Consider the following 25,243-nt stretch of genomic DNA (forward strand, 5'->3'; position numbering starts at 1 on the left):
AAAGTAGAGGATTAAAATGTTATTTCAGGATTTTATTTACACATAAATGTACATACATAGCATGCATTACATTATTTAACCATACATATCTGACTTGTAGAGAATGGGCAGTAGTCTGCTTATTATTGTGTAGCCAGACAGACAGACAGACAGACAGACAGAGATAGAGACAGACAGACAGACAGAGATAGAGACAGACAGACAGAGAGAGATAGAGACAGACAGACAGACAGACAGAGATAGAGACAGACAGACAGACAGACAGACAGAGAGAGAGAGATAGAGACAGACAGAGAGAGATAGAGACATACAGACAGACAGAGAGAGATAGAGACATACAGACAGACAGACAGATAGAGACAGACAGATAGACGGCCAGAGAGAGATAGAGACAGACAGACAGAGATAGAGACAGACAGACAGACAGAGATAGAGAGAGAGATGAGAAGCCATTGTGTAGATTTTCACAACATGTGGTTATGAAAACTACATACCACACCTTGAGGATCCATCAATCAATCATGTCAAATAAATGAAAATCTGATTCTATAGTCTTATTCAAGTACATTTTTTCATTATTTCAATTTGTATTGTAGGAAAGCATGGCTAGACAGAAATTGTCAGTTGAGGAGCAAAGGAGAAGAAATAGAGAGTACCAACGAAAGAGAAGAGAAAAAATAAACAGTGACCAAGAGAGCAAACATGCTATGCAAGAGAAGGAAAGACAAAGGTGGGAGAAGAGAGTTAAAGACAAAAAAGTAATACAAATAGACGAAATGGGGGACAGGGCAAAGAGGAATCAGAGAAAGAAATGGAGAGAGGCACAGAAAAGGTCCAGACAGAAAAGGTCCAATGAAGGTGCAGTGCTGGAGGCACACACCCCTCCAGATAGTCCGCAAGATCAGAATATTCAAGAATACAATGCCAGACACAGCAGACAGTCTCTCAGACAGGAAAGGGAGAGAAGTAAAACGAGAAAAAGACATTCAAGAGAAATAAAAACTTTGAAAGAGAAGCTTAAGAAGGTAACAAAGCAACGAAACAAACTGAGAAAAAAAATATGGCGAAGAAGAAAAGCTACATATAAAACGCCACTTGACTCCCCAGGCACAGAAACAAAGAAGATGCTATCAGGAAGCAAAATTAGGAATCCAAAAATCAAGAAAGCCCTTCTATTCCACAACATCCTCAGAAGAGAGCTGAAGAAAAACAAACAAACTCCTGGGCCACGGCGTCAGGAACCAGCACTAAGTGTGTCATCAGGCAAGATTCTCAAAAAGTATCGTCTCCTTCACCAAATCCACCAGTTTGGGATATCCTACAAGTTAATGAGAGGAAAGAAGCAGACAAAGAAAAAGCCAACATTCCTTGAGGGTATAACAGAGACTGTTAAGGATTTCTTCCTGAACTCTGCACGTGTGACCACTGATAAGACTGACACCATCACTAGGAATAAGATGAAGCACCAGAGAATGATCCTGGCAGACTCCATGATCAGCCTCCACACTGATTTCCTCATTAGGAACCCCACTGTGAAGCTGAGCTATTCTTCTTTCTGTGCTCTGAAGCCATTCTATATTACAGCACCAAAAGCCTCTGATCGGAAGACATGTCTGTGTCAAAAGCATGAAAATGCATACTTAATGCTCTAAGTCCTTAGGACGTCTGGTGTTGTGAAGTCAAACAAACTGGATGACAGTTTTCAATTAGTTTGTTGCTCTCCAGCAAGTGAGGCCTGCCTTCTTCGCACCTGCTCACGTTGTCTAAACAAAGGTACGGTTACAACCCAAGAGCAAGACAAAATCCATGTTCAGTGGAAGCAGTGGGAGAGAGTTCAAGACACAGTCAATGGAATCCACATCAACACTAAACTCGTCCAACACAGTGGCAGTCTTTCAGAGCTTATCAAACTCTATGAGAAAATACTCAGAAATGAAACCACAACACGTGTGTTTAGTGCAAAACCAGTCAAAAGTGTACAGAAACACAATTGAGACCTGTGATGAAAGTACGGCAATTGTTCATGTTGACTTTTCAGAATCATGGAGATGCAAATATCAATCTGAAGTTCAGGCCTGCCATTTTGGACAAAATCTGCCACAGATAACGCTACATACTGGAATGTATTATATTAAGGGTGGAAAGGCAGGGTTTTGCACACTCTCAGAGTCAAAGAGACAGGATGCTGCAGCAATTTGGACACACATGGATCCAGTCTTAAAAAATATCAAAACGAGATATCCACAGGTCACCACTGTTCACTTTTGGTCTGATGGTCCAAGTAAACAGTACAAGAACAAGAAGAATTTTTTTCTTCTGTCTTGTATCCCCCCTACACTAGGGTTTGAAAGAGCATCATGGAACGGGACTAAGTTCGGCTGGCACCCAGGCTATACAGTACCCAACTAAACCCAAGAATCTCATTAACTCTTTCTTTGTTGCGGGAGGAGGGTACTGCTCAACTGCCTGCACTTTTGCCCGCAGGGGACGCACTTCACCCTGTCCAACCTGGTGACCGAGGTACGTCACTGTTGCCTGAGCGAACTCACACTTCGCCAAGTTAACAGTAAGACGCGCCTCAGCCAAGCGATCAGATAAAGCTTTTATACGCTCCATGTGGCAAGACCAAGTATCCGAGTAGACAATAATAATAATTGTCTATTATAATAATGATAATATAGTTTTTTTTTTTATCAGTTTAACTTGCCTGAGTGACTCAACTTAAGATGTTTAATTTTAACTGTAGCCTGTTTTGCTCATGAAGTGTAATAGATTGTGGCATCTTAGTGGACCATCTAAGGGTTAGGAATCTGTTCAAACAGCATCTTACTTAGGGCCCCCACGAAGCTAGAAACGGCCCTGTTTTGTTTAATATTTGCGCCAAGAGCTGCTCAAATGATAAAAAAAAAATGATTCTCAGACGCCCTCTAGTGGTTGCTAATGAGTACCACTTCCCCACTTCCATCCATTTTCATTTTATAGTTTAACAGTTGGACCCAGTATAAACATAAATCTAATACAAACAGCAAATAATTGTCTCCGTTATTGTGTACTTTTAATGTGTTAACGTGGCGGGGTCCATAAATCTGTTGACACAATCACACAAGGAGGATATGTTTTGTTTTTGTGGGCGGAAAACAAGTCATAAAACAACAAATAGGATGTAAATCATTAACTTTAAGGTTAAAGGGAGCTGGGTTTAAAGTTAAGGTTGGTAGTGATTCGTTTAAGTCTGCAGGAAATTATTTTTTATTCAGTTTAACATCCTCTGAGGCAACGCAAATATGGCTGTGTGTGTCTTGCTTTTTTTAAGCTAAACAACTTCAGTATTTCAAAATCAAGCCGACTTTAAATTCCAAACATGCGTGTGTGGCCCCCCCGTGCCTGTGCATGATTGCAAAAGTGCCGGTAAACAAAGGAGGAAGTTTTAAACACTGTCATTGTTGCTGCAACACCTTCCCCTCTGTGTTGACGCGGCTCTTATCTCCTGCAACAGTAACATTTCTGACAGCAGTACTTTTTCTTTTCTTTTTTTTTTTTTTATCGTGCCGTGTGCATGTCTAATTTCGAAAAGAAGAAAAAAAAAACAGGAAGGAGAGATGAGTTCAAAATGAAGGAAGAGAGACTGAGCAAGAAACAGAGGCAGTGAAGGGAGGAGGAGGAGGAGGAGGGGAGTGAGGGAGGTGTGCAACAATTTCCTGTAGTTGCATGCTCATCTGCGTCTCTCAACCTTCCTCTCTGAGTCTGTATCTGTCAGAGTGAAGAGCACAGGCGAAGCTGAGCGGAACAGGATGCAGGCTATCAAATGTGTGGTCGTGGGAGATGGGTACGCCATTATTTTTACTTTATCTAACTTGTTACAGCTTAAGGTGGTGGCTTAAAATCTTGGCTCCTGGAGCTTCGGCTCAGCTGATGCCCGACGAGCACATTTGGCCTTAGGCTCTGGATTTTGTGTCAAAGATTTTTGACGTGGTTTCAGTAACAGTCTGATCAACTTCCGCAGTGATGTGTCCGATTGTTATGGCGTAACGAACTTCTTAAGACTTGTGTACTTTTTTTTTTTTTACAAACTTGTTGGAGGAACTCTGTGCAGCCGTACATGTAAATCTTTAGGCGTGTGTTTGACAGCGCCGATTCGGGGTGAGGGCGCAGGGTGAGCGGTGCAGGCCACAACACGCCGGAAAATGCTTCAGAGCAGCAAAACTCAGAGCTAGGACTCCTTCCTCTACATAGAGACCACGAAATGCTGAAATGGCTGTTGGTAAAGACACTGATTACAAGAAACTGACAGATGAAGAAACAGGAAAGACGCATAAGGAGCTCTGTTTAGTTAAAGATTTGGCCTAATTGCAATCTTTACTCTTTGAAAACTTGGTGAATTTATTTGGTCCTAATGTTGAAATGTGTCCTCTTGTAAGAGGATGGGAAAATGTGTCATCTGCCTTGTTAGAAAAGCTAACTTCTACATTTCCTTGAAGGTGGGGCCAAAAGTCCGGCTGAAATGATGCTGGAAACTGTAAAGCGGAAGTATCTGAGTCGTTTCTCCAAGAGAGCAGTAAACACTTATAGCGATATAAAACCATTTAATGGAGGCACACAGGTGCTGGAGCTGCACATCCATGAGTCCACTGCCACTGATTTAAAAAATGTAAAGTCTGTAAAACAAAATTTTTTTAAAAAAAAATTTGTTATTCAGCATACGAAGTTTCACAGAAATCTGTGTCCATGACAAAAAAAAAAAAGTAGTCTTACAGCTTTGACTGGGAAATTGACATGCTTGGTAAAAATTTAAGAAGACTGGTTTTTCAAGAAAAACAAGAGGAAGAGTCAAAGCTTTCTAGTGGCACTTTAAAATGAGTGCAAAGAGAGAGGAGGTCGGTGTAGATGGATGGGTCAACAAAACGTGGGACTTGAACATTAGAGGCCAATGTTTTATTCCTTCCGCCTGTCACTTAACATTTGCTTATCTGTGGCATTTATTCATTTGTTGCCCCCTGTGCATTCAATTTTGATTTTCTTATACAGTACAAAATAATTTTTTTGAACATGCACCCCCAAAACAAAAGAAAATGCGAAAAATGGACTACTGGCCTTTACTCTGTTCTTAAATTAAGGGTGCATACAATACCCTGACGTTTTTTTCAAATGACAAAAAAAAAAAAATAGTTTACCATTTGAAATATATACATGCACATTGCTAGCATACAAAGGGCTAGCATGACGCATTCAACCTATTATTAGACACAGTCTATTTAGAGAATTTGTCTAGGTTGGAGAACTTGAACCTGATTTCAGTCACCACACACCAGCAGTACAAAGGTGCTCTGTTAAGTTTAGGAACTCAGACAGGAGGAAGTAGTGTGAGGAATGTGAAGAAAATAACTCGAGGTGAGCTTGGAGCTCCGCCCAGTTTCACACCTGAGATCACCTGACAGACCGTTACAGGCAACCTGGTGAAAAATGTGTGTGCATGGGGGGGTTTGTCAAATACTTTGTCTTAAAATTAGCTTAACTTATGTTCCAGAGAGCAGAGTACGACATCGGCCTTACAGCAGCCTTGGAGCTGTCAGTTGAGGACGCCAGTGGCGCTATGAGTAAATGGTCGTCTTTTCTGCACAGCCTACAGCAGCGGTTGACTTTGCGACTGGTTTCACAGAAGGTGACATTTGTGCGGGCGAACCTTGTGGAAACCTTTTAAAAAGAGGCAGACCAGCTGCACTGTTTGTGTGACGCGTGGACACGTGCTCATCTACCGGTGTGACTCAAACACACAGAAAAGATATAGGCTTTACTTAACAGACAGAAGAGGAAGTCGGTCTCAGGTTAGGGAAGTCTGCAAGTTTCCGCATACAAGCATACAAGGTCTCAGGCTTCATTTACGATTTGACAGCACTGAACAGTATTTTAAAAACCCCCCTGACAGGCCTCACCAGTTGAATATTAACCCGCATCATGTTACGTAAAACAATTATGGTAAGTGAGAAAGTCATGGTGAGTTTGGACACGCTATTTTTGATGCTTCTCTGGGTTTGTCTTTGAGGGAACCGAAACCCCAAAAGTCCAAAATGGAGGACGCTATTGTAGCTTAGTATCTATGTTGCACCAAAGAGAGATGGTTTGCAGACAGTAGTAAGTCACGATATATGATTTACTACACCGATCAGTCATAACATTATGGCTATTGTGATATCCCAATACTGCGTAGGTTTCCCTTGCACCTCCAAAACAGTTCTGACTGATTAGAGAATGGACATGGGCCTTCTGAGGGTGTCCTGTGGTGTCCTTTGGGTCCCACAGATACTTGATCAGTTCGGGATCTAGTGAATTTGGAAGCCAGGTCAACACCTTGTGCTGTTTTTGTGTTTGTGTGCCTGTATCAGGCTGCATCCTGCTGGGGATGGCTGCTGCCATCAAGGTGTGTCATTGCTATGGGGTGGGGGTGCCTGGTCTGGTCTAGGTGGGTGCTACATGTCTAAGGAACATCCACATGAATGAATGCCAGGTCCAAAAGTTTCCCAGCAGAACACTGAATTGCCACAAGATGGTCAATGTTGTTTACTTCTCCTGTCAGTGGTTTTAATGTTGTGGCTGATTAGTGTACGTCTCTTGAATAAATAATGAGCGCTGTTCTGTAGGCAATGGAAGTAAGATTCTACCTAACCGGTATAGTCATATGGCTAGCTTTTCCCTGACGCTCCAAGCCCACTATCAACATGGTGCATTAGGTTGTAGGAACCATAGTCGTGGGAGATGTTTCTTTGTGGTAAACGTTTGGGGAACTAGTTTGCAACCTTTGTCAATCCACAGTGAACATGTGATTTGATCCAACACTCCCACTGGCTGTCGCAACTGGGCATCATCAATGGTTGTTGTGGCCACATGGCTGCTAGTTCCCTCCTGTCTGTACGGCCCTTTCAACTTTCCATTACTCTGGCATCATTAAAATAATACGTCATATACTTCACTAATGTTTCAAAGCTTAAAAACAGAAAGAGTAGAACCTGAGGCAGCAGGTGGCTGAGGTGTAATACCACAAGCGACCATGAGAAAGAACCTTGTGAGGAAGCTGGATTCCCGTGAGATTTGTGAAAGCACAACAGAACCACATGGGAATCCACCTCGCCAGGCGTCGAGCTTTTCGTGTTTGGCCGATCACCCGCAGTGGAAACCAGTCGGAGTCATATGAGGGGATACCGGCACCTGGTCGTATATTTTCTACCTACGTGCACCAGCTACGCGAACAAACACAGTTAGCTACATGACTCCATGTTGCTTCGATGTGGTCGAGGCCATTGCGCCTTTTATTGCGGCTGTCGGGACTGAACCAAGTGGATGGATTAAGGGGTGTCTTGGACGTTTTAAAAGAAACGGCAAAAAGTATAAAATGTAAAGGAACAAGAGAAATCACACAAATTGAACTCTGAAGAGTTGAGAAAGAGGGAGGTCTGAGTTACAAATCTCTTTCTTTTTTTCTTTATAGCTCAGTTTGTCTGGTTCCTGTTTTCGAGCGCTAACTGATGCTTCTGAAACAGATCAGTTCCTTTTTGACTCACACCCAACCACAAAACACACACGCTTGTTCTTTTATACCCTTGAGAGCAATAATGCATGTGAGGCCACACTGAACCTAAACCGAACAAAGCCTCACTTCAGCTGCTAGCATTTCAGTCGAAAGACACACAGCGACACATTCCTCCAAGCAACCGTAGCACTGACACCGAATCTTAATTAAAAAAAAACCTACGACGGCGCAACGAGCCGACAAAATGTCACCGTGAAAAAAAAAAAAATCAACAAACGTGTCCTCGCAAAGATATAAATGGCCTCCTAGTTGCTATCTGGGTGGCTCATACCACCGCTGAGTCATCTTGTTGGAGTGGCCTTTTTAAAAATGCTAACTCAGTGCAGCGTTATTTTTTGCAGTTCCCATGTGGTTCTTTAGTTTGAAAGTTTTTTCGGCTTCCTGATTATTTTTTTTATTGATTCGTTTGATTACACTTTAGGGTTTCAGTCAAATTGCAGAAGGACATATCATTTTGTTAACCCTTTGCCGGGTAAAGTTGATATAGTGCGTACATCATTAATCTCTAAATTCTGAAGCGTCAGCAGTAAAAGAGACTCATTAAGGTGTACTTTTGTTTACCATCAGGATCTATTTCCTGTCACATAAATCTTTTTATATTCGTGGGACTTTTTCAGTGTTGCACCACATACAAAGTCCCATTAACCTCCATCGTTTGATGTCGCAGCAGAAGTTGTCTGTGGCAGATATTTTTTATTTATTTATTTGGACATGATTGGGAACCTTGTAAAAACTGTGTGGATTTATTTATCTTTTTCGTTGGGACATCTATGATTTCGGTGATCTGACAAGTCCCATCTCATCTTTCTGTTGAATGCAACACACATCCCGCCGAACTTAAACAGCCTTTGGGCTGAACTTCTTTCTCAGTGTACACAGCGACCTCCAAGCAGCCAGGAACCAGGGGGAGGGACAGGGTTACACTTTGTTATAGACCTACGACAAAACAAACCGCTTCGTCGCAGCATGACTTATTGTGGCCGATGCCTAAGAAATGCACAGATAGCTGTGGTTCTCCACGGACTATAATTACCTTTCCGCATCATTGCACCTGAAAACCTGGCCTCGCATCTTTAAATATAGTTTGACAAATCAGTCTAAAGTTGAAGTTTTGCTGTCTGAAGCTTCCAGCATTTCCAGAATCTCTCGTCTGAGAACAAGCTCCCTCACTTTTGTAGCAAAACGAGGACAGTCGAAGAAGCTCCACGACGACCGAGCAAACCCCATCTGCTGTTGACTGAGATACGGTTGTCGAATTTCCATGCTCGGTCTAAGCAGGATCAAGATCAAATAAGGCGGCGACATCTGCTCTGACAGGACTGTGTTTAATCCGGGTCGATCAGATTTGATTTGATTAAAAACATGTGACGCGAAGTCCGAAGGAAAAAAAAACACATGTACAGACACCTTTCTCATGCCATGTATGTTGTTGCACGGTGCTGGCTCAGTGGCATCGCTAGGTCATGCCTTTTTATCGACTTGACGTGAGCAAGAATGTGAGGGCTGACAGATGCGGAGAGGCTGATTACATTATTCAGTATATACAGAGGAGTCTGGGCCCGTATAGAATCCTTGGAGAAAAACAATAGCTAGAGTTTTCAAGACGTGTTTTGGATGAAAGTAACGAGGATGAAACCGTCTGAAGAAGCCTCTCTCATGAGCGGAGAAATGTCTTCAAGAAAAAACATCTATTTGTCTTTGTTTTAGCTCAGATGGCCAAATAAATGTTCATACATGAGGTGCTTCTGTGGATCCAGGGCACCAGGGAATTCTGGTTTTGTGTTCTCGTGAGACTAGCCGTTACTTGTGAGGCCTTTCACTTTCATCACCTATAATGTCGAAGTAAGCTGCCCGCCCAATCCCCCGGTAATGAGTCTCCAAAGTACCGCATTAGTTCCGTACGAACTGAATCACATTTCGTATGTGTCCCAGCAAGAGCTTCTCAGAGACGTTAGCGTGTCTACGGAAAACTTCATATTTTATCTTTTAGTGTGTTTCCGACTGAGCTGTATCGTCTTGCACAACAAACTGAGCGAGCTGCACAAAGTTTGAACCAGTTGCATTGTGAGTCAGATGCCTGTCAGGGTGCATGTTGCATCTTTTCCTTTAATTGCTCATAAACTAACTCTAAACAAAGTGCGTCATGACAATCAGTGAGTAATACGCACAGTAGTCCTGCACTGTACGCTGTTTTGTGAAACTTGCATAGTGTGAAGTTTGGAATGGGCTTTCGAGCTCTCGTACTTATTTATTTAATTTTTTTTTTATTGCCTGAAACTCTGTCTGTGTTTCGTTCCTAACGTCTCTCCGTATGTGTTTTTACTTGTGTTTTTCCAGAGCTGTGGGTAAAACATGTCTTCTCATCAGCTACACAACCAATGCCTTCCCCGGGGAGTACATTCCTACTGTGTGAGTATGACGCACCCACGTGATCCCTCCCTCTATCTCTCTCTCTTTTTTTCTCAGAAGCCACATTAAAAAATTTAAAAAAATAAATAAATAAAACAAAAAGGTACATGCTCATTTATTTAGAGCCACTACACGCATTGCAGTACAAACGGACAAACCTCAGCCTTCGGTATCTTTGTCACAGCGTTGTAAACACGAGCTGCGGCGCACTGGCGCACGCCCAGAAGTGTGCTACTGCACACGGGCAGGTTGAGGCCGGCGGCAGCCCGCAGGATATGAGAACACGTTTCTGCGTAAAAGCTTGCCTGTTCTTATCTCAGCTGGTTGCAGCCAATGGCAGAGGACAAGAGCGGAAAGTGAAGGATAGCCCCCTCAACCTTTATGTTGCTGCAGCCCTGTAACTATTCCAACCACAATTTTATTTTCCGTACCAACTACTTCTGCTTCTGCTCTGCCACGTTACACAAAGAAACACAAGTAATGTGCTCAAGTCATTTAAAAAGATCAGATTTTGGAAAACAAAACATGAAGTACTGATAAAACGCAGCAGCATAGGAGCTGAAATTATTAACTGATTAGCAGAAAATAAATCTATTTCAATAGTCGTGTACTCTTAAGTATTTTTTTAATGCAACAGTTGGACTTTTAGTTAATTTAAAATGTGTAATTGATTGTAAATGTATGAGATTTAGATTAGTGGTTAAAAAACGAACTTGATGATGATGACTGTGGAGTCATTTTGGATATTCCGTAACCGATTTTGACTATTTTGGATCACAAACACAATGAAAAAACAACAAAAATCAACAAATCTAGAAAACAGTCATCAGATTAAACCATTATGGATTAAAAAAATTAAATCATTAGGATCTGAAAGCTTTCTCCACCTCATTGTCCGTGTTCTGACCTTAATGTCTGCTTCAAACGGCCAACGTTAGACAGCACGGCACCTTTTAATATAAACTTGGATGTGATTTTTTTACGTGTAAATCAAGACGAGAGCAAGGCAAAAACAGGCAGTGCAGTAACAATAATAAAAGCCCTAGACAAGGAAACTATTAAGGGGAGTGAAATGTCGTAATATCCTGTAACGGGAGCCAAGACCAACCAAGCAAGCACTTTAAATATTAACAGGGAAAAACTGTTATAAAAAAAAACAAAAAAAACAGTGAACATGTGACTTGATCTGTCACGTTGCGTTGGTTAAATGCCAGTAATAGTTCCGTTCTGAACCGCCCGAAAGCGTGAGGTGGGCAAATTCATGACAGGGAAGTACGACGTTGCTAAAAACAGAGCTGAGGGTTTTTAGGTTGCAGAAGAGAACGCTGAACAAAAAATAAAAGAAGAAAGAAACGACAAAGCTGGAAAAGTGTTTTTTTGTGAACACTTGAGGTTCATTTCTTTTACTTAAGGGATTAATACACTTACAATGAATTTAACAACAACAAAAAAATGCTCATATAAGTGAAAAGAGAAGTTAGGTAATGTAAAATGACCTTGTAGTGTTTCAGAGTGACCACACGAGGGCAGTGTTGCTTAAATATCTGATCACAGTGCTTCTGGTTTACGTCCAACTAAAAAAACTAAATCCTTGTAATTCTTTTAGTCTAACCAAGTCCTTTAAATTTCCAGTTAATGCAACTTGTAAAAAAAAGAAAAAGAAAAGGTAAGTCACTGGACATCCCAAACTCATTACATTCTGCACTACAGTAAAGTTTATTTCCCCTGGTTCCTGTCTAAAGCTTCTCTCAGATCTCTAATACATCTTGTCTCATAACGGGACCTCCCCACAGCACGGTGGCAAGTCTACGGGCCCGTATAAATCAAAAGATTGATTGTTTGAATAATCAGTGAAATGGAAGGCCGACTGATTGACCGCTGACCTTTTCTGCTCCCTCCAACAGATTTGACAACTACTCAGCTAATGTGATGGTGGACAGCAAGCCAGTCAACCTGGGCCTCTGGGATACAGCTGGACAGGAAGATTACGACAGGCTCCGCCCACTGTCCTACCCACAGACGGTACACACAGACAGACACAGACGTACACAGTTAATTAGAAGGAGGAAAAAAAAAAAAACACAAAATCCACTTTGTGTCCAGCTGTGAAAAGCGAGACAGTTTAAATTGCAGCCGCCAAATCCATAAACAATAAGGCAGTCGGACTGAGCTACGGCCTCATTAACTTAAAAGACAGAAACAGAAGGTGGGGAAAAAAAGGGAGACGTTATTGATGGCGGTGCAGCTGTGGGTAGGACACCTAAATCAAATCTGTCGAGAAAAATCTACCCGGAAATTTCTCAAAATTGTTAACCTGAATGTTAACCTGTTGGTGATTACGTACAAATAGAAAATCAATGACACAAATGCAATCTAATAATCAAGGCTGCAATTACCTGCACTGTAATATAGAGGATGATCAAATCCTGGATTGATATCTGGTTGATGTTTGATATTTAGGTTGATAGGAGGAAAAAAATACTTGAATTCCACTTTAGTGAATGGGATTACATTACATTTATTTCATCATTTGAACTGAAGCAGTAATTGAATTATATCGTATTTATAAATCTTTTTAAATACAGACCAGCCTACCTACATTTTGTTAAACTAAACTGAACTTGAATCAGCATTTAAGTTCAAGTCAACACAGTAGTAAGCAGTAAGTAGTAAGTGAGTTACTTGCACAGGTATTGAATAACATATACACCGATCAGGCATAACATTATGACCACTGACAGGGGACGTAAATAACATTGACCATCTTGTGACAATTCAGTGTTCTGCTGGGAAACTTTTGGACCTGGTATTCATTCATGTGGATGTTACTTAGACATGTAGCACCCACCTAGACCAGACCGGGCACCCCCACCCCATAGCAATGACACTCCTTGATGGCAGCAGCAGCCATCCCCAGCAGGATGCAGCCTGACACAGACACACACACAAAAACACTTTAGGAACAACTCAAGAAAAAAAAACAAAAAAACATGAAGAACAGCAAAAGCTCTCTTCAACAATTACAGCATCTAAACCATCAACCTGTCTTCTAGATCCAATCCCAACTAAATTGCTCAAAGAAGTTTTTCCATTAATTAACATCTCCATATTGAACCAGATAAATTTATCTTTATTAACAGGATATGTGCCTCAGTCTTTTAAGATTGCTGTAATTAAGCCCTTACTTAAGAAAGCCACTTTAGATCCAGATGTTTTAGCCAACTATAGACCAATCTCCAACCTTCCCTTTATTTCCAAAATTCTAGAAAAAGTTGTTGCTAATCAGTTGTGTGACCACTTAAACAAGAATGGTCTGTTTGAAGAGTTTCAGTCAGGTTTTAGAGTTCATCATAGTACAGAAACAGCTCTGGTTAAAGTTACCAATGATCTCCTCATGGCTTCAGACAGTGGACTTGTCTCTATACTTGTTCTGCTAGATCTTAGTGCTGCATTTGACACTATTGATCATAATATTTTACTACAGAGACTTGAAAGTGAGGTCAAGATTAAAGGAACTGCATTAGACTGGTTTGAATCCTATCTATCTGACAGATTCCAGTTTGTTCATGTCAATAATGATTCCTCTACTTATACAAAAGTAAGTTATGGAGTTCCTCAGGGTTCTGTGCTAGGACCAATACTCTTCACGTTATACATGTTGCCATTAGGCAAGATTATTAGAAAACATGGCATAAACTTTCATTGCTATGCAGACGACACCCAGCTATATTTATCTATGAAACCAGATGAAACTAATCAGTTGGTTAAACTCCAAGCATGCCTTAAAGACATAAAGGCTTGGATGACCTGTAATTTCCTACTCTTAAACTCAGACAAAACAGAAGTTATTGTATTCGGTCCTAAGCATCTCAGAGATTCATTATCTAATCACATGGTGTCTTTGGATGGCATTACCTTGGCCTCCAGTACTACTGTAAAAAACCTTGGTGTTATATTTGATGAGGATATGTCCTTTAAATGTCACATAAAGCAAGTGACCAGGACTGCCTTCTTTCACCTGCGTAATATCGTCAAAATTAGGAACATCCTGTCTCAGAGTGATGCTGAAAAACTAGTTCATGCATTTGTGTCGTCCAGACTGGATTATTGTAATTCATTACTGTCTGGCTGTCCAAATAGCTCTTTAAAAAGCCTCCAGTTGATTCAAAATGCCGCAGCAAGAGCATTGACAGGAATTAGCAAGAGAGATCATATTACTCCAGTTTTAGCTTCTCTTCACTGGCTCCCTTTAAAGTCTAGAATAGAATTTAAAATCCTCCTCCTTACATACAAGGCCCTTAAAGGCCTAGCTCCATCGTATCTTAAAGACCTTATTGTACCATATCATCCCAGCAGATCACTTCGGTCTGAAAGTGCAGGCCTACTTGTGGTTCCTAGAATTTCAAAAAGTAGAATGGGAGGTAGAGCTTTCAGCTATCAGGCTCCTCTCCTATGGAACCAGCTCCCAGTTTGGGTTCGGGAGGCAGACACTCTCTCTATTTTTAAGGTCAGGCTTAAGACTTTCCTTTTTGATCAGGCTTATAGTTAGGGCTGGACTAAACCATCCCTTAGTTATGCTGCTATAGGTCTAGGCTGCTGGGGGACGATGCACCAAACACATGTCCTCCTTCTTTCTTCTCTCTCCTCTCTCGCATCCTCCACTTTCTTTTCTCTGGCACAGAGCTCTTGCCCTCTAATTTCCTATATACTACTAGTCATACAATTCTGTGCTATTACTATGTAGAATGTTTACTGCTGTGTGTGTCCCACCCCCCTTCCCCCCCCCTTCCCCCCCTTCCCCCCTCTTCCCCCCCTTCCCCCCTCTTCTTGTGAGTATCTCTGGCCTGGAGTGGTGTGTTTCCTGTGGAGCTCTATACTACATCTGTTGTCGTGGTCTCATCAGCCTGCCTAGTCTTCATGGAATCCTGAAGTTATCCACTCCTACCTGAATGAACAATTCTCCAACCTGCCTATGATTCCTCTTACATTTTCAAACTGTCATGTAACATCATCAGTTTGTATCATAAGATTCCACATGTACACTTTAGTCAGATATGTGTATCTATGACAGATGTATGTTTATCTTGCTGTTCTCTTCTCTTCTCTCTTTGCTGTTCTCTTCTCTCTTTCTTCTGTCTGTACCCGGCTGGCCTTAGGCAGATGGGTCCCTCCATATGAGCTGGGTTCTGCTTGAGGTTTCTTCCTGTTAAAAGGGAGTTTTTCCTTGCCACCGTTGCCTTCAGGCTTGCTCTGGGGGTTTCAGGCCGGGTTTTTGTAAAGCGTCTTGAGACGATTTGTATTGTTATTGACGCTATATAAATAAAATTGAATTGAATTGAAGGTGTTGACCTGGCCTCCAAATTCACTAGATCCCAAACTGATCAAGTATCTGTGGGATGATCCACAGAGGCCCCTCCCCTCAAAGGCCCCCCACTAACAACATCCTGTTGCCAGACACCACAGGACACCCTCAGAAGGCCCATGTCCATTCTCTGATGAATCACAGCTGTTTTGGAGACCTGCATAATATTAGGAAGGTGGTCATAATGTTATGCCTGATTGGTGTATATTCACTGTGAACCACATAAACTTGCATTAGTCACATTCCTATTGTCATATAATCTAAACTATCTAATCTAATCCTGTGTTATTTTCCAGGATGTTTTCCTGATCTGTTTCTCCCTGGTGAGTCCAGCATCCTACGAGAACGTCAGAGCTAAGGTGAGCTTCGTCTCTGTGACACACGGTTTGTTTTTTTTTGTTTTTTTTAGATTAAAAACCAACTGTTGTCGCGCTATATTTTAGTAGTTGAGCCATGCGTTTACGGATGGGTTGTTTTATTTCCCTAATGTACAAGTTTGTTCATTCCTCACTGCACTGAGCAGCATTAACTACATTTATGGTGTTTTGTTTTTGGGGGTTGAACAAACTTCTCCCTCATCCCGGGTTTGAGCTGAACAGGGGTACGGTGTTTCCTGAAAATTTAATGCTCTGTCAATTTATTAATCAATCAAATCAGATCAATCAGAATAACATTTTGCTGGGATTTAGTTCCAGCTGTGTCCACAGGGTCATGAGGGTTAAGTTATTCCACCATCCAGTCTCAGTACATTGAAAGGAATCAGTTTGTTGGGTATTGTGAGATAAAGCCTTTCATATATAGCGCCTTCGTTTTAAGTGCCTCTTCAGGGTTCTGTTCTTTTATGCCCCCCGTATCCCGTGCTGCGGTGACGCTAGCAGGACTGCCTTGACAAAGGCCGCCCCTGGAGGAGCGCTCCATTGTGACCACTCTCAAAACCCACTCGGTATTCTTTAACTTCAAAAGATCAGAGTTACTGTATGCAGATACATCTCAGCACCATTGAATTCTGTCTCATCCCGCCTCATCCTAAATCTTGTGTGAGTCTCCGTGGTAACAAGAGGTTAGCATGGACGCACTCTCCTCCTGGAATAATAGGTATGGAGGAAAACTGAAAAGGAAGACGGGGTGATGAGGAGAAGAAAATGTAAAGAGTGAAAAATAAAGCTGCAGCACATACAATTTAAAGAGCAATATACTTAAATACTAGAGCTAGACTGGCAGCATATAGGTAGATATAAGGTGTTAGTCGCCACTATCTGCTTCACATACCACTCTCTTGCCGTCTTTTCACCTGCTCTTCTTTCTTTTCCTTTCTTGTTGCACTCCCAGAGGGACTACTTCTTTTTATCTTAAACTGGTCACACAAAACTACGTCAAAGGGTCACAAAACATCATGTGACAGGACTGAGCGTGCAGAGTTGTGTCGGACAGAGGCTCCTTAGTTCTCCATGGCGTTGTTTTCATTAACTCTGCCCTGTCCCATCACACTCCTTCCTTCACGAATTTCAGAATCAGTCTCATTTGTTTCTATGAGTGGAGGTCAACAGCCATCGACGATGAGGTTCCCGAGCAGCTAAATATCAAGCAGATAAAGGCTCAATGACAGCGGCGTATAGACTGGCCAGCATACCGATCCTTCAGCGTCCACCCATCACCAGTCGGAGAATAGTTACTATTTGCCAGAGAGGGAGAAGAAAGTAAAACTTAACTAGAACCCTAGAGCCACAACATTAAAACCACTGACAGGAGACGTAATTAACATTGACCATCTTGTATCAATCCACAATGTTCTGGTGGGAAACTTTTGGGCCTTGTATTCATGTGGACGTTACTTAGACATGTAGCACCCACCTGGACCAGACCAGGCACCCCCACCCCATAGCAATGACACTCCTTGATGGAAGCAGGATGCAGCCTGACACAGGCACACACACAAAAATGCTTGAGGAACAACAGAAGAACAAGATGTTGACCTGTCCTCCAAATTCACTAGATCCCAAACTGATCCAGTATCTGTGGGATGATCCACAGAGGCCCCTCCCCTCAAAGGCCCCCACTAACAACATTCTGTTGCCAGACACCACAGGACACCCTCAGAAGGCCCATGTCCATTCTCTGATGAGTCTGTTGGAGGCCTACACAATACTAGGCAGGTGGTCATAATGTTATGCCTGCTCGGTGTATAGTCAGATACTGACACATCTGCAGCAAACTATGCAAACTAACCCTGTAGCTGTTTACATATATATCAGATATGTCAGATTGGAGCAGGAGTCTGAGAAAGAGGCCTTGGGTTTGATATGTTAGAAATAGATGCATCTATAAGAAGGATTGTCATGTTGCCACTTTCTTTCCACTCTCCTCATTTTGTTTGCCTTCTACTCTGTGTCCTGCCAGTGGTTCCCAGAGGTTCGTCACCACTGCCCCTCCACGCCCATCATCCTGGTGGGCACCAAGCTGGATCTGAGGGACGAGAAGGACACCATCGAGAAGCTGAAGGAAAAGAAGCTGGCGCCGATCAGCTATCCACAGGGCCTGGCTCTGGCTAAGGATATAGGTCAGTCATGGTGTCTTGTTTTAGGGTTTATAGCCTTAATGAGTAGAGACAACTGAACAGAAGCAGGACTTCATATCACATAGAATACCTTTATCCAAAGTATGTTTAAAAGGTTATTTCAATAAAAAGGTGAAAATATAAAAGTAGTCTTACTTAGAACGAAAAAGCATCCTCTGTATGTAGCAGTGGCTTGTTTATTTATGACTGTAGATTTTTCCTCAAAATTCAAATTTGGAATGACCCATTTTCACCAAAATTCAGTTTAATAACAAAAATAAAGTGTCAACAACAATACAAATCACGATCTGAAGGGTGAGGGAAAGGGAGACGGAGAGAGGGACACACAGGTATTAACATGCTATACAGTAGTAGCACATAAACGCATGAGTAGTAACAGAAAAGAAACGACATAAGAAATTAGAGGATAGGTGCTCGGTGCGAGAGAGAAGAGAGTAGAGGACAGGTGCTCAGTGCATCCAGTGCGTCCCCCAGCAGCCTAGGCCTATAGCAGCAGGAACTGAGGGACGGTTCAGCGTCACCTGAGGCAGCCCTAACTATAAGCTTTATCAAAAAGGAATCAAAAAGGAAAGTCTTGTGGCTGCACAGATGAAATCTTGAAGCTTGGTTGGAACAGTCGTCACGGTAGCAAAAAAACAACTAAAAACGGTGCCGAACGTTAAATGTTTTTTTTGTAAAAAACTCAAATCTATCTAAATTGTATATTTTCCTAAACCTAACCGTAAATGAAAAGATGCCCGAAGGGAACAACAGGTCAAAAGGAAATTGTTGTGTACCTCTGTGAGGGAGCTGCAGATTTGTCGCTTTTAATGCTGCAAATGCTGTTATCGACACGTTTCAAACGCTCTTTCATTATCGTTTTTCTACGTGCAACCTGCTCGTACAAGAAATTCTCCAAAGGGTGCAAACTGTTCCTCACAGCATTATTGATTTTGCTAAAATTGCAGGTTGTTTTCTACAGCCGGCTTCTCTTACTTGGTCTTTATCTGTAGTTTTAATCACATGTGCGTGTTTCCTTTTCCCGTACGTACAGATGCTGTGAAGTACCTGGAGTGCTCAGCCTTGACCCAACGTGGTCTGAAGACCGTGTTTGATGAGGCCATCCGGGCCGTCCTCTGCCCCCAGCCCACGAGGGCAAAGAAGAAGCCCTGCTCACTGCTGTAAACGGTGAGACTGAAGCGAACACAGAGTCTCCCTCTGAGAGGCACAAGAGAAACTATCAGAAGGGAGAAATAACTGAAAGATGTAGTGATCATGTAGTGAAGGAGAGGAGGACGAGTGAAGGGTCATTTACCTTTAAAGGAACATAACTTGAAAGGTATTCTGTTCAATTTGTGAGGAACCTTCACTGCAGCAGATCAACAATAGAACAGAAGTGAGCTCTGATAATGCGCTGAGAATAAAGGCTGATTCTTGTGAAGTGATTCTGCTAATGTCACATTTGATACGCGGAAATAAAAGCACCTATCACAGCGTTTGGGTGATTATTTCCGAGGCCGCCGGGCACATATCCAATTTACCGGGAGGAGGACAGGCGCACGACGCAGTGAGCCCCGCGAATACAGACGATAATTTGACAGACAACGATCCCGTGATTTACTCAGCGGGAGATACATTAGCGGCTGAAAGACGCAAGTGAAAAGAAGGAGCTCCAGCCTTTTTTTGAAATTACCATAATAATTGTGGAACTTATTGTATCGTGCAGGGAGGATTTAAAGGCGGGGGGGTGGGGGGTTATTCTTTTAAAAATGCGTAAAAAAGAAGAAAAAAGTTATTACGAAATTAACCTCATGTCCATTTTAACCCGTGATTTTTTTTTTGTTTTTTGTTTTAGATTCTCTCAGAACAACAGAGGAAGAGACAAAGACATTCAGACCGCTGACCCTGGTTTAAAAGAGGATTTGAAAGTTCTGTTAATATCTAGAAAACTACAACAATCTTAAAAAGTAATGCTTTGGCAGTTACACCTAAACAGTAGTAAACCTCTCTGTACAGCATCCCCAGAGGTGGATCGTTATTTTATTTTTTTTTCTTATTTTTTTTTTTGTGGTTGTTTTTGTTTTAAAGTGCATTATAAATGCTGCACCAGACAGGATACCAATTCATCAGAATAACTGCTCCAGTGAACCCACCGGAGATTCATCCGCGAGCTTAAGTGGAAGACCAGGAGCGAGCTTCATGTAAAGTAGCGAAGTTCCTGCGTACCTCGACGGCATATAAAGGCATCTTGCAAAATTTGACTTGGGTAATAACATTTGCGCAACGTGCACCGTGTTTTAAAGAGATTAGTTCATGTTCATTAGTTCGTTTTGTTTTGAGAGTGGCGATAAAGCATGCGGATCAGGAATGGTAGTTCTTTGTGAGCAGGGAGTCGAACGATGTCGCGTTGGAAATGGAATTGTTACGAATGTATTATTTTTTGTGCTATTACAATAAAAGATCTTTGATCAATTAAGATGTCTGCAGAGGTTTGATCTTTTTTCACATGCCGCTATGAGGATGGAAACGTCTCCATCATCAAAGAACAACAAACCGCTGCACGTCCACCAATAGATAACAGGTAACTCCGGACTCAACGGGGAATAGCATTAACGTACCATAACAAAATATTGGTGAAATGAATGAGTTTCGCAGCAGATAATGCGTTATTTAGAGGCTGCCTTTCGGTGCCCCAGTCACTCCCATTATATGGTTATACATGGATCTAAATATCGTCCGAACGACTCCTAATGACACCAAAGTTATATGGGTAAGTAAACGATTGTACTTTATGACAGAAATAAGATCCAGGTTGTAAAAAACGGTAATTCCCCTTTAACATGTTTTTTCTCTACCTATAATACTGCTGTGTAAAAACAGACAGATCGTGCCAACTCACGAAACATATATCCTTCCCAGGAGTTTGGCCACAGAGCCAGTGTTGATACTCCTTGACCTTGTAGGCATCTGGGAATTGTTCCTGCAAAGTATTTTTGAGGTCTTCACAGTCGACGACATCAATGTCCGCACAGTGGAGAGTGGGTGATGTTCCGGATTCTGGAAAAGAAGAACAGTGGGACCGGTTTGAATGAAAGCAGTTTTGCAGTAAAGTACAGAACAATACAATTTTGGCTCAAAAGAGAAATTGTACGTACATGGGCTGTCAATAGATTTAAATATTTAACTGCGATTAATCGCAAATTAATCTATTTTTTATCATCATGGGGCATTTTTCAGGTTATAATACTTATAACAGCATAGGAGTAGACGAATATGTTTGCTTTATTCAGAAGATTGTTATTTTTATTATTGGGTTTGGGCCGAAAGTGAATGTTTTGGGGCTTTGCCACTCAAAGCTTCTGTTTCTTTGTTAGTTTCTACTCAAGAAGTTTTGTTTCTCATTATTGCTTTTGCATCACATCAGCATAATTTCCAAACTATGGGTCAGGCCAAGGGTCAGAAATTTATATCGTAAATGCAATTTAAAAAAGTACGTGGCATTAAAAAGAGTGTGCGTCAGTGAGCTACTATCGCATTGTCTTTGACAGCATCAGCACATATCCATCACTACATTTGGAGACTATGAAGAAAGACAAAGAAGAATTAAAGAAGAATGACATAAACAGATCATTCACTTTATCAGATTATCAAAAATCATCTCACTCCTTTTGTCCTCTGGGTCTCCAGTGGTGGCAGCGTTACCCGCGATCTCAAATCTGGAAAATGACACCAAGAAGAAACAAATAAAGAAGTTAATTTAAGATCAGTGTTGAACATTTGGCGCAGGATGAAAATATGCGCTTCTTTATTCATTCAGGGCAAACTGGACTGAGCAACTAAGCTTTAACCTGATGCAGCAGATGAGGCAGGTGATTGGCCCGTCTATCGTGGGGTAAACTTGTTTGATTTTAGCTAACTTTATGGATGCATTACTGCATCTTTATAGGTTAATACTGTGCTTTAAAGAAACTCCTAGGAGTGATTGGTATGCACCTCTGTGTCAAGATCCTGTGACCAAATCTTAGCTTGAAGAAACACGTATATGGATCTAATTTCTAAGAGACATGGTCGGCTCATTTGACCTTCATCCAGTTATGTTACCATAGACGTAAACTGTTCAAACCCCCATAAAGGTATCCTTTTAAACATATATAAAAAAATGCTGTAGTGTAAAGTAATGATCAGCACAGTTTTTGTTTTTGTTTTTGTTTTTTTTAATTCAGAGAAACACACATCTGAGTTTGCATGTTCTCCCTGTGTCTGCGTGGGTTCTCTCCAGGTACTCCAGCTTCCTCCCACCGTCCAAAGACATGCTGGTTAGGTTAATTGGTGATTCTAAATTGGCCATATTTGTGAGTGTGAATGGTTGTCTGTCTCTCTGTGTTAGCCCTGTGATAGCCTGGAGACCTGTCCAGGGTGTACCCCACCTCTCGCCCGATGACAGCTGGGATAGGCTCCAGCCTCCCCTGCGACCCTTAACAGGAACAAGCGATTACAGAAGATGAATGAATGAATGAAACACACAACTCACATTTTAGGATGATCTCCACAGTCCGCGCGAGCTACCGGTTGAATACCAGAGGTGACAGGCAGCTGCAGCAGCATGAGATCGTGAGACTTGAGTTTGTCGTCGGTATAGATCACAGGTTCTGCTGTGATTTTCACTTCTTGTGCTGGACCTCCAGGATGCACACTTACGTTTGCAAACAAAGTCCTACTTGAAGGTAGGAGGTAAAGATTAACATGAGACCATGACTACATACCTTAAATCTGCATGTCACTGCTGTTCGGTGTCTGATTTTGTCTGTTATAATTGAGCTCCTCAAGAACAATATAAGAAATGACAGTAGATGCTAGACATTCACCGATCAGGTGTAACATTATGACCAGCTTCCTAATATTGTGTAGGTCTCCCTTATGCCTCCAAAACAGTTGCTGGGTCTTCTGAGGGTGTCCTGTGGTGTCTGGCAACAGAATGTTGTTAGTGGGGGGCCTTTGGGTCCTGTGGGTTGAGGGGAGGGGCCTCTGTGCATCATCCCACAGATACTTGATCAGTTTGGGATCTGGTGAATTTGGAGGCCAGGTCAACACCTTGTGCTGTTCTTCATGTTTTTTTGTTTTTTTTTCTTGAGTTGTTCCTAAAGTGTTTTTGTGTGTGTGTGTGTGAGTGTCAGGCTGCATCCTGCTGGGGATGGCTGCTGTCATCAAGAATTGCTATGGGGTGGGGGTGCCTGGTCTAGTCTTGGTGGGTGCTACATGTCTAAGTAACATCCACACCAATGAATGCCAGGTCCAAACATTGTATTGTCACAAGATGGTCAATGTTGTTTTCTTCTCCCCGTCAGTGGTCATAATGTTATGTCTGATCGGTGTATATTGCATTAGACGTTATAATATAATACAGAGATTTTCTCACATTCCCGGCTTCAGACAGTGAGCTGCCGTCAAAATCCACTGGTGACTGATCAGAGAGCCTCCACAAAGACTGGAATATCCAGAGGCACCGACTCCTCTCAGTCTGACGTGGTAGTCACGCTCACATTCATGACCTCCAATGATTCTCTTCTGCAGATCCTCCACTGAGCTCACTGTGTCACCTGAAAGGAGAACTGCCCACCATGTGTCTGTATGACTGTCACTGACTGCACATCAGTCACCACTAATTGAAAACTGCACAGAATCTCTTTAAGGCTTGGTGCATCTAAACATACTAAGCCATTTTTGCATTAACCCCAATCCACAGACAGATACACACGATAAGAAACAGAAGTGAACTACAATATAAATAGCTGAATACTCACTGACACACAGAGAACAGAGAAGGTGCGTCAGATGAGCCATCGCTGCTCTTCGCCATGTAACGTTTGCCCTTCTGTTCAAACGCTGGTGACTACATGGCAGCCACCGTGCAGTTTCTTTTATTGTTTTATTATCAGGCCCATTGGCTGCAAGGCTCTGCACGTTTATGCAAAGTTACTCAACAGTACCTGCCCTTATAGGGGCACTGTTCTGCTCTGCTCTTAACTCATTGACTTTAATAACATATTCCACAGTCCTTGTTTTATGTCACTCAGATGGTTTATTAGTTTTAATCAGAGGAACATGGGGAGAAATGCCCCAGGATGCCTTTTTTTTAAGACACAGTGCAGGAAGTAGTGTCCTAGTGCTCTGCAAAAGAGTAGAGTGGAGCGGTGGACGGACCTTCACTGGAAACCAAGATGAAATGTTGTTCATAAATGTGATCTGTAATAATAAATAGGTTTTATACATTATCTCACAAAAATGTTTGTCAGTGGAAATGAGGTATTGCATAAAATTTGAACTGAATTGTCAGCAACAGAGGAGAGCATACACTGATCAGCCACAACATTAAAACCATTGACAGGAGGATATAACATCTTGTGACAATTCAGTGTTCTGCTGGGAAACTTTTGGACCTGGCATTTCTTCCTGTGGATGTTACTTAGACATGTAGCACCCACCTAGACCAGACCAGACACCCCGACCCCATAGCAATGACACTCCTTGATGGCAGCAGCCATCCCCAGCAGGATGCAGCCTGACACAGACACACACACAAAAATGCTTTAGGAACAACTAAAAAAAAACAAAAAAAACATGAAGAACAGCACAAGGTGTTAACCTGGCCACAGGACCCAAAGGCTCCCACCGGTGTTGCCGGATATACAATAATTATCTCATTTATACAATATAAAAGGGCAAATATACGATAGTTTACCATTTGACTGCATAGAGCAGTTGTTTCATTCAAATGGCCAAGCCTCTGTGTTCATTCCTTAGGTTATTGCAGTCTCATGCACATAGAATAGCTTTGTTTTTAAATGCACTGTCCTCGTGTGTGATTTTTTTCAAGTTGTTTTAGTACGTACGATAGTTTGGGTTAAATGTTATCATTTTAAAGGAAAAGTACGCTATTTCTTCGTTTACCGTCTGGCAACACTTCTGTTGCCAAACACCACAGGACACCCTCAGCAGACCCATGTCATTCTCTGATGAGTCAGACCTGTTTTTGAGGCACAAGGGAGTCCAACACAATATTAGAAAAGTGGTCATAATGTTATGCCTGATTGGTGTATAATCAATCAATAATAACAATAATGTTTTAACAGAGAAGAAAAATGAATATCTGAAGTCTGGGCGCTTATTTTTAAAGAGCGTATGTTAATGTTTGAAGCACAGACAGCTATTGAGAGCAATGGATGATGTTTGATGTTCCTCCCAGTGATGAAATCATCAACACACTTCTAATTACAATCACGATGCTATAGGTTCAGTCGAAATAGAATCAGGTAGATTGAACATAAATTACACCTTG

The 25,243-nt window shown here is 41.8% G+C and overlaps 1 protein-coding gene across 2 annotated transcripts; it reads left to right on the forward strand.

The window, feature by feature from the left end:
- Positions 1 to 3,671: 3,671 nt before the first annotated feature.
- On the forward strand, positions 3,672 to 20,383 carry rac2 (Rac family small GTPase 2). 2 transcript variants are annotated; one of them, XM_084555558.1, is made up of 7 exons: positions 3,672 to 3,826; positions 9,920 to 9,991; positions 11,896 to 12,013; positions 15,650 to 15,712; positions 17,751 to 17,910; positions 18,962 to 19,095; positions 19,763 to 20,383. In XM_084555558.1, exons 1-6 carry the CDS (start codon positions 3,792 to 3,794, stop codon positions 19,090 to 19,092), a joined length of 579 nt encoding a protein of 192 aa, XP_084411684.1. In that variant the 5' UTR covers positions 3,672 to 3,791; the 3' UTR covers positions 19,093 to 19,095; positions 19,763 to 20,383. The 2 variants fall into 2 exon arrangements, with proteins under 2 accessions (XP_084411684.1, XP_084411685.1); XM_084555559.1 differs by lacking the exon at positions 3,672 to 3,826 and adding an exon at positions 6,747 to 6,753 and having other exon boundaries at positions 9,919 to 9,991.
- The last annotated feature ends 4,860 nt before the right edge of the window (positions 20,384 to 25,243 follow it).

This window comes from Chelon labrosus (genome assembly GCF_963514085.1).
Source record: "Chelon labrosus genome assembly, chromosome: 2".
NCBI lineage: Eukaryota > Metazoa > Chordata > Actinopteri > Mugiliformes > Mugilidae > Chelon > Chelon labrosus.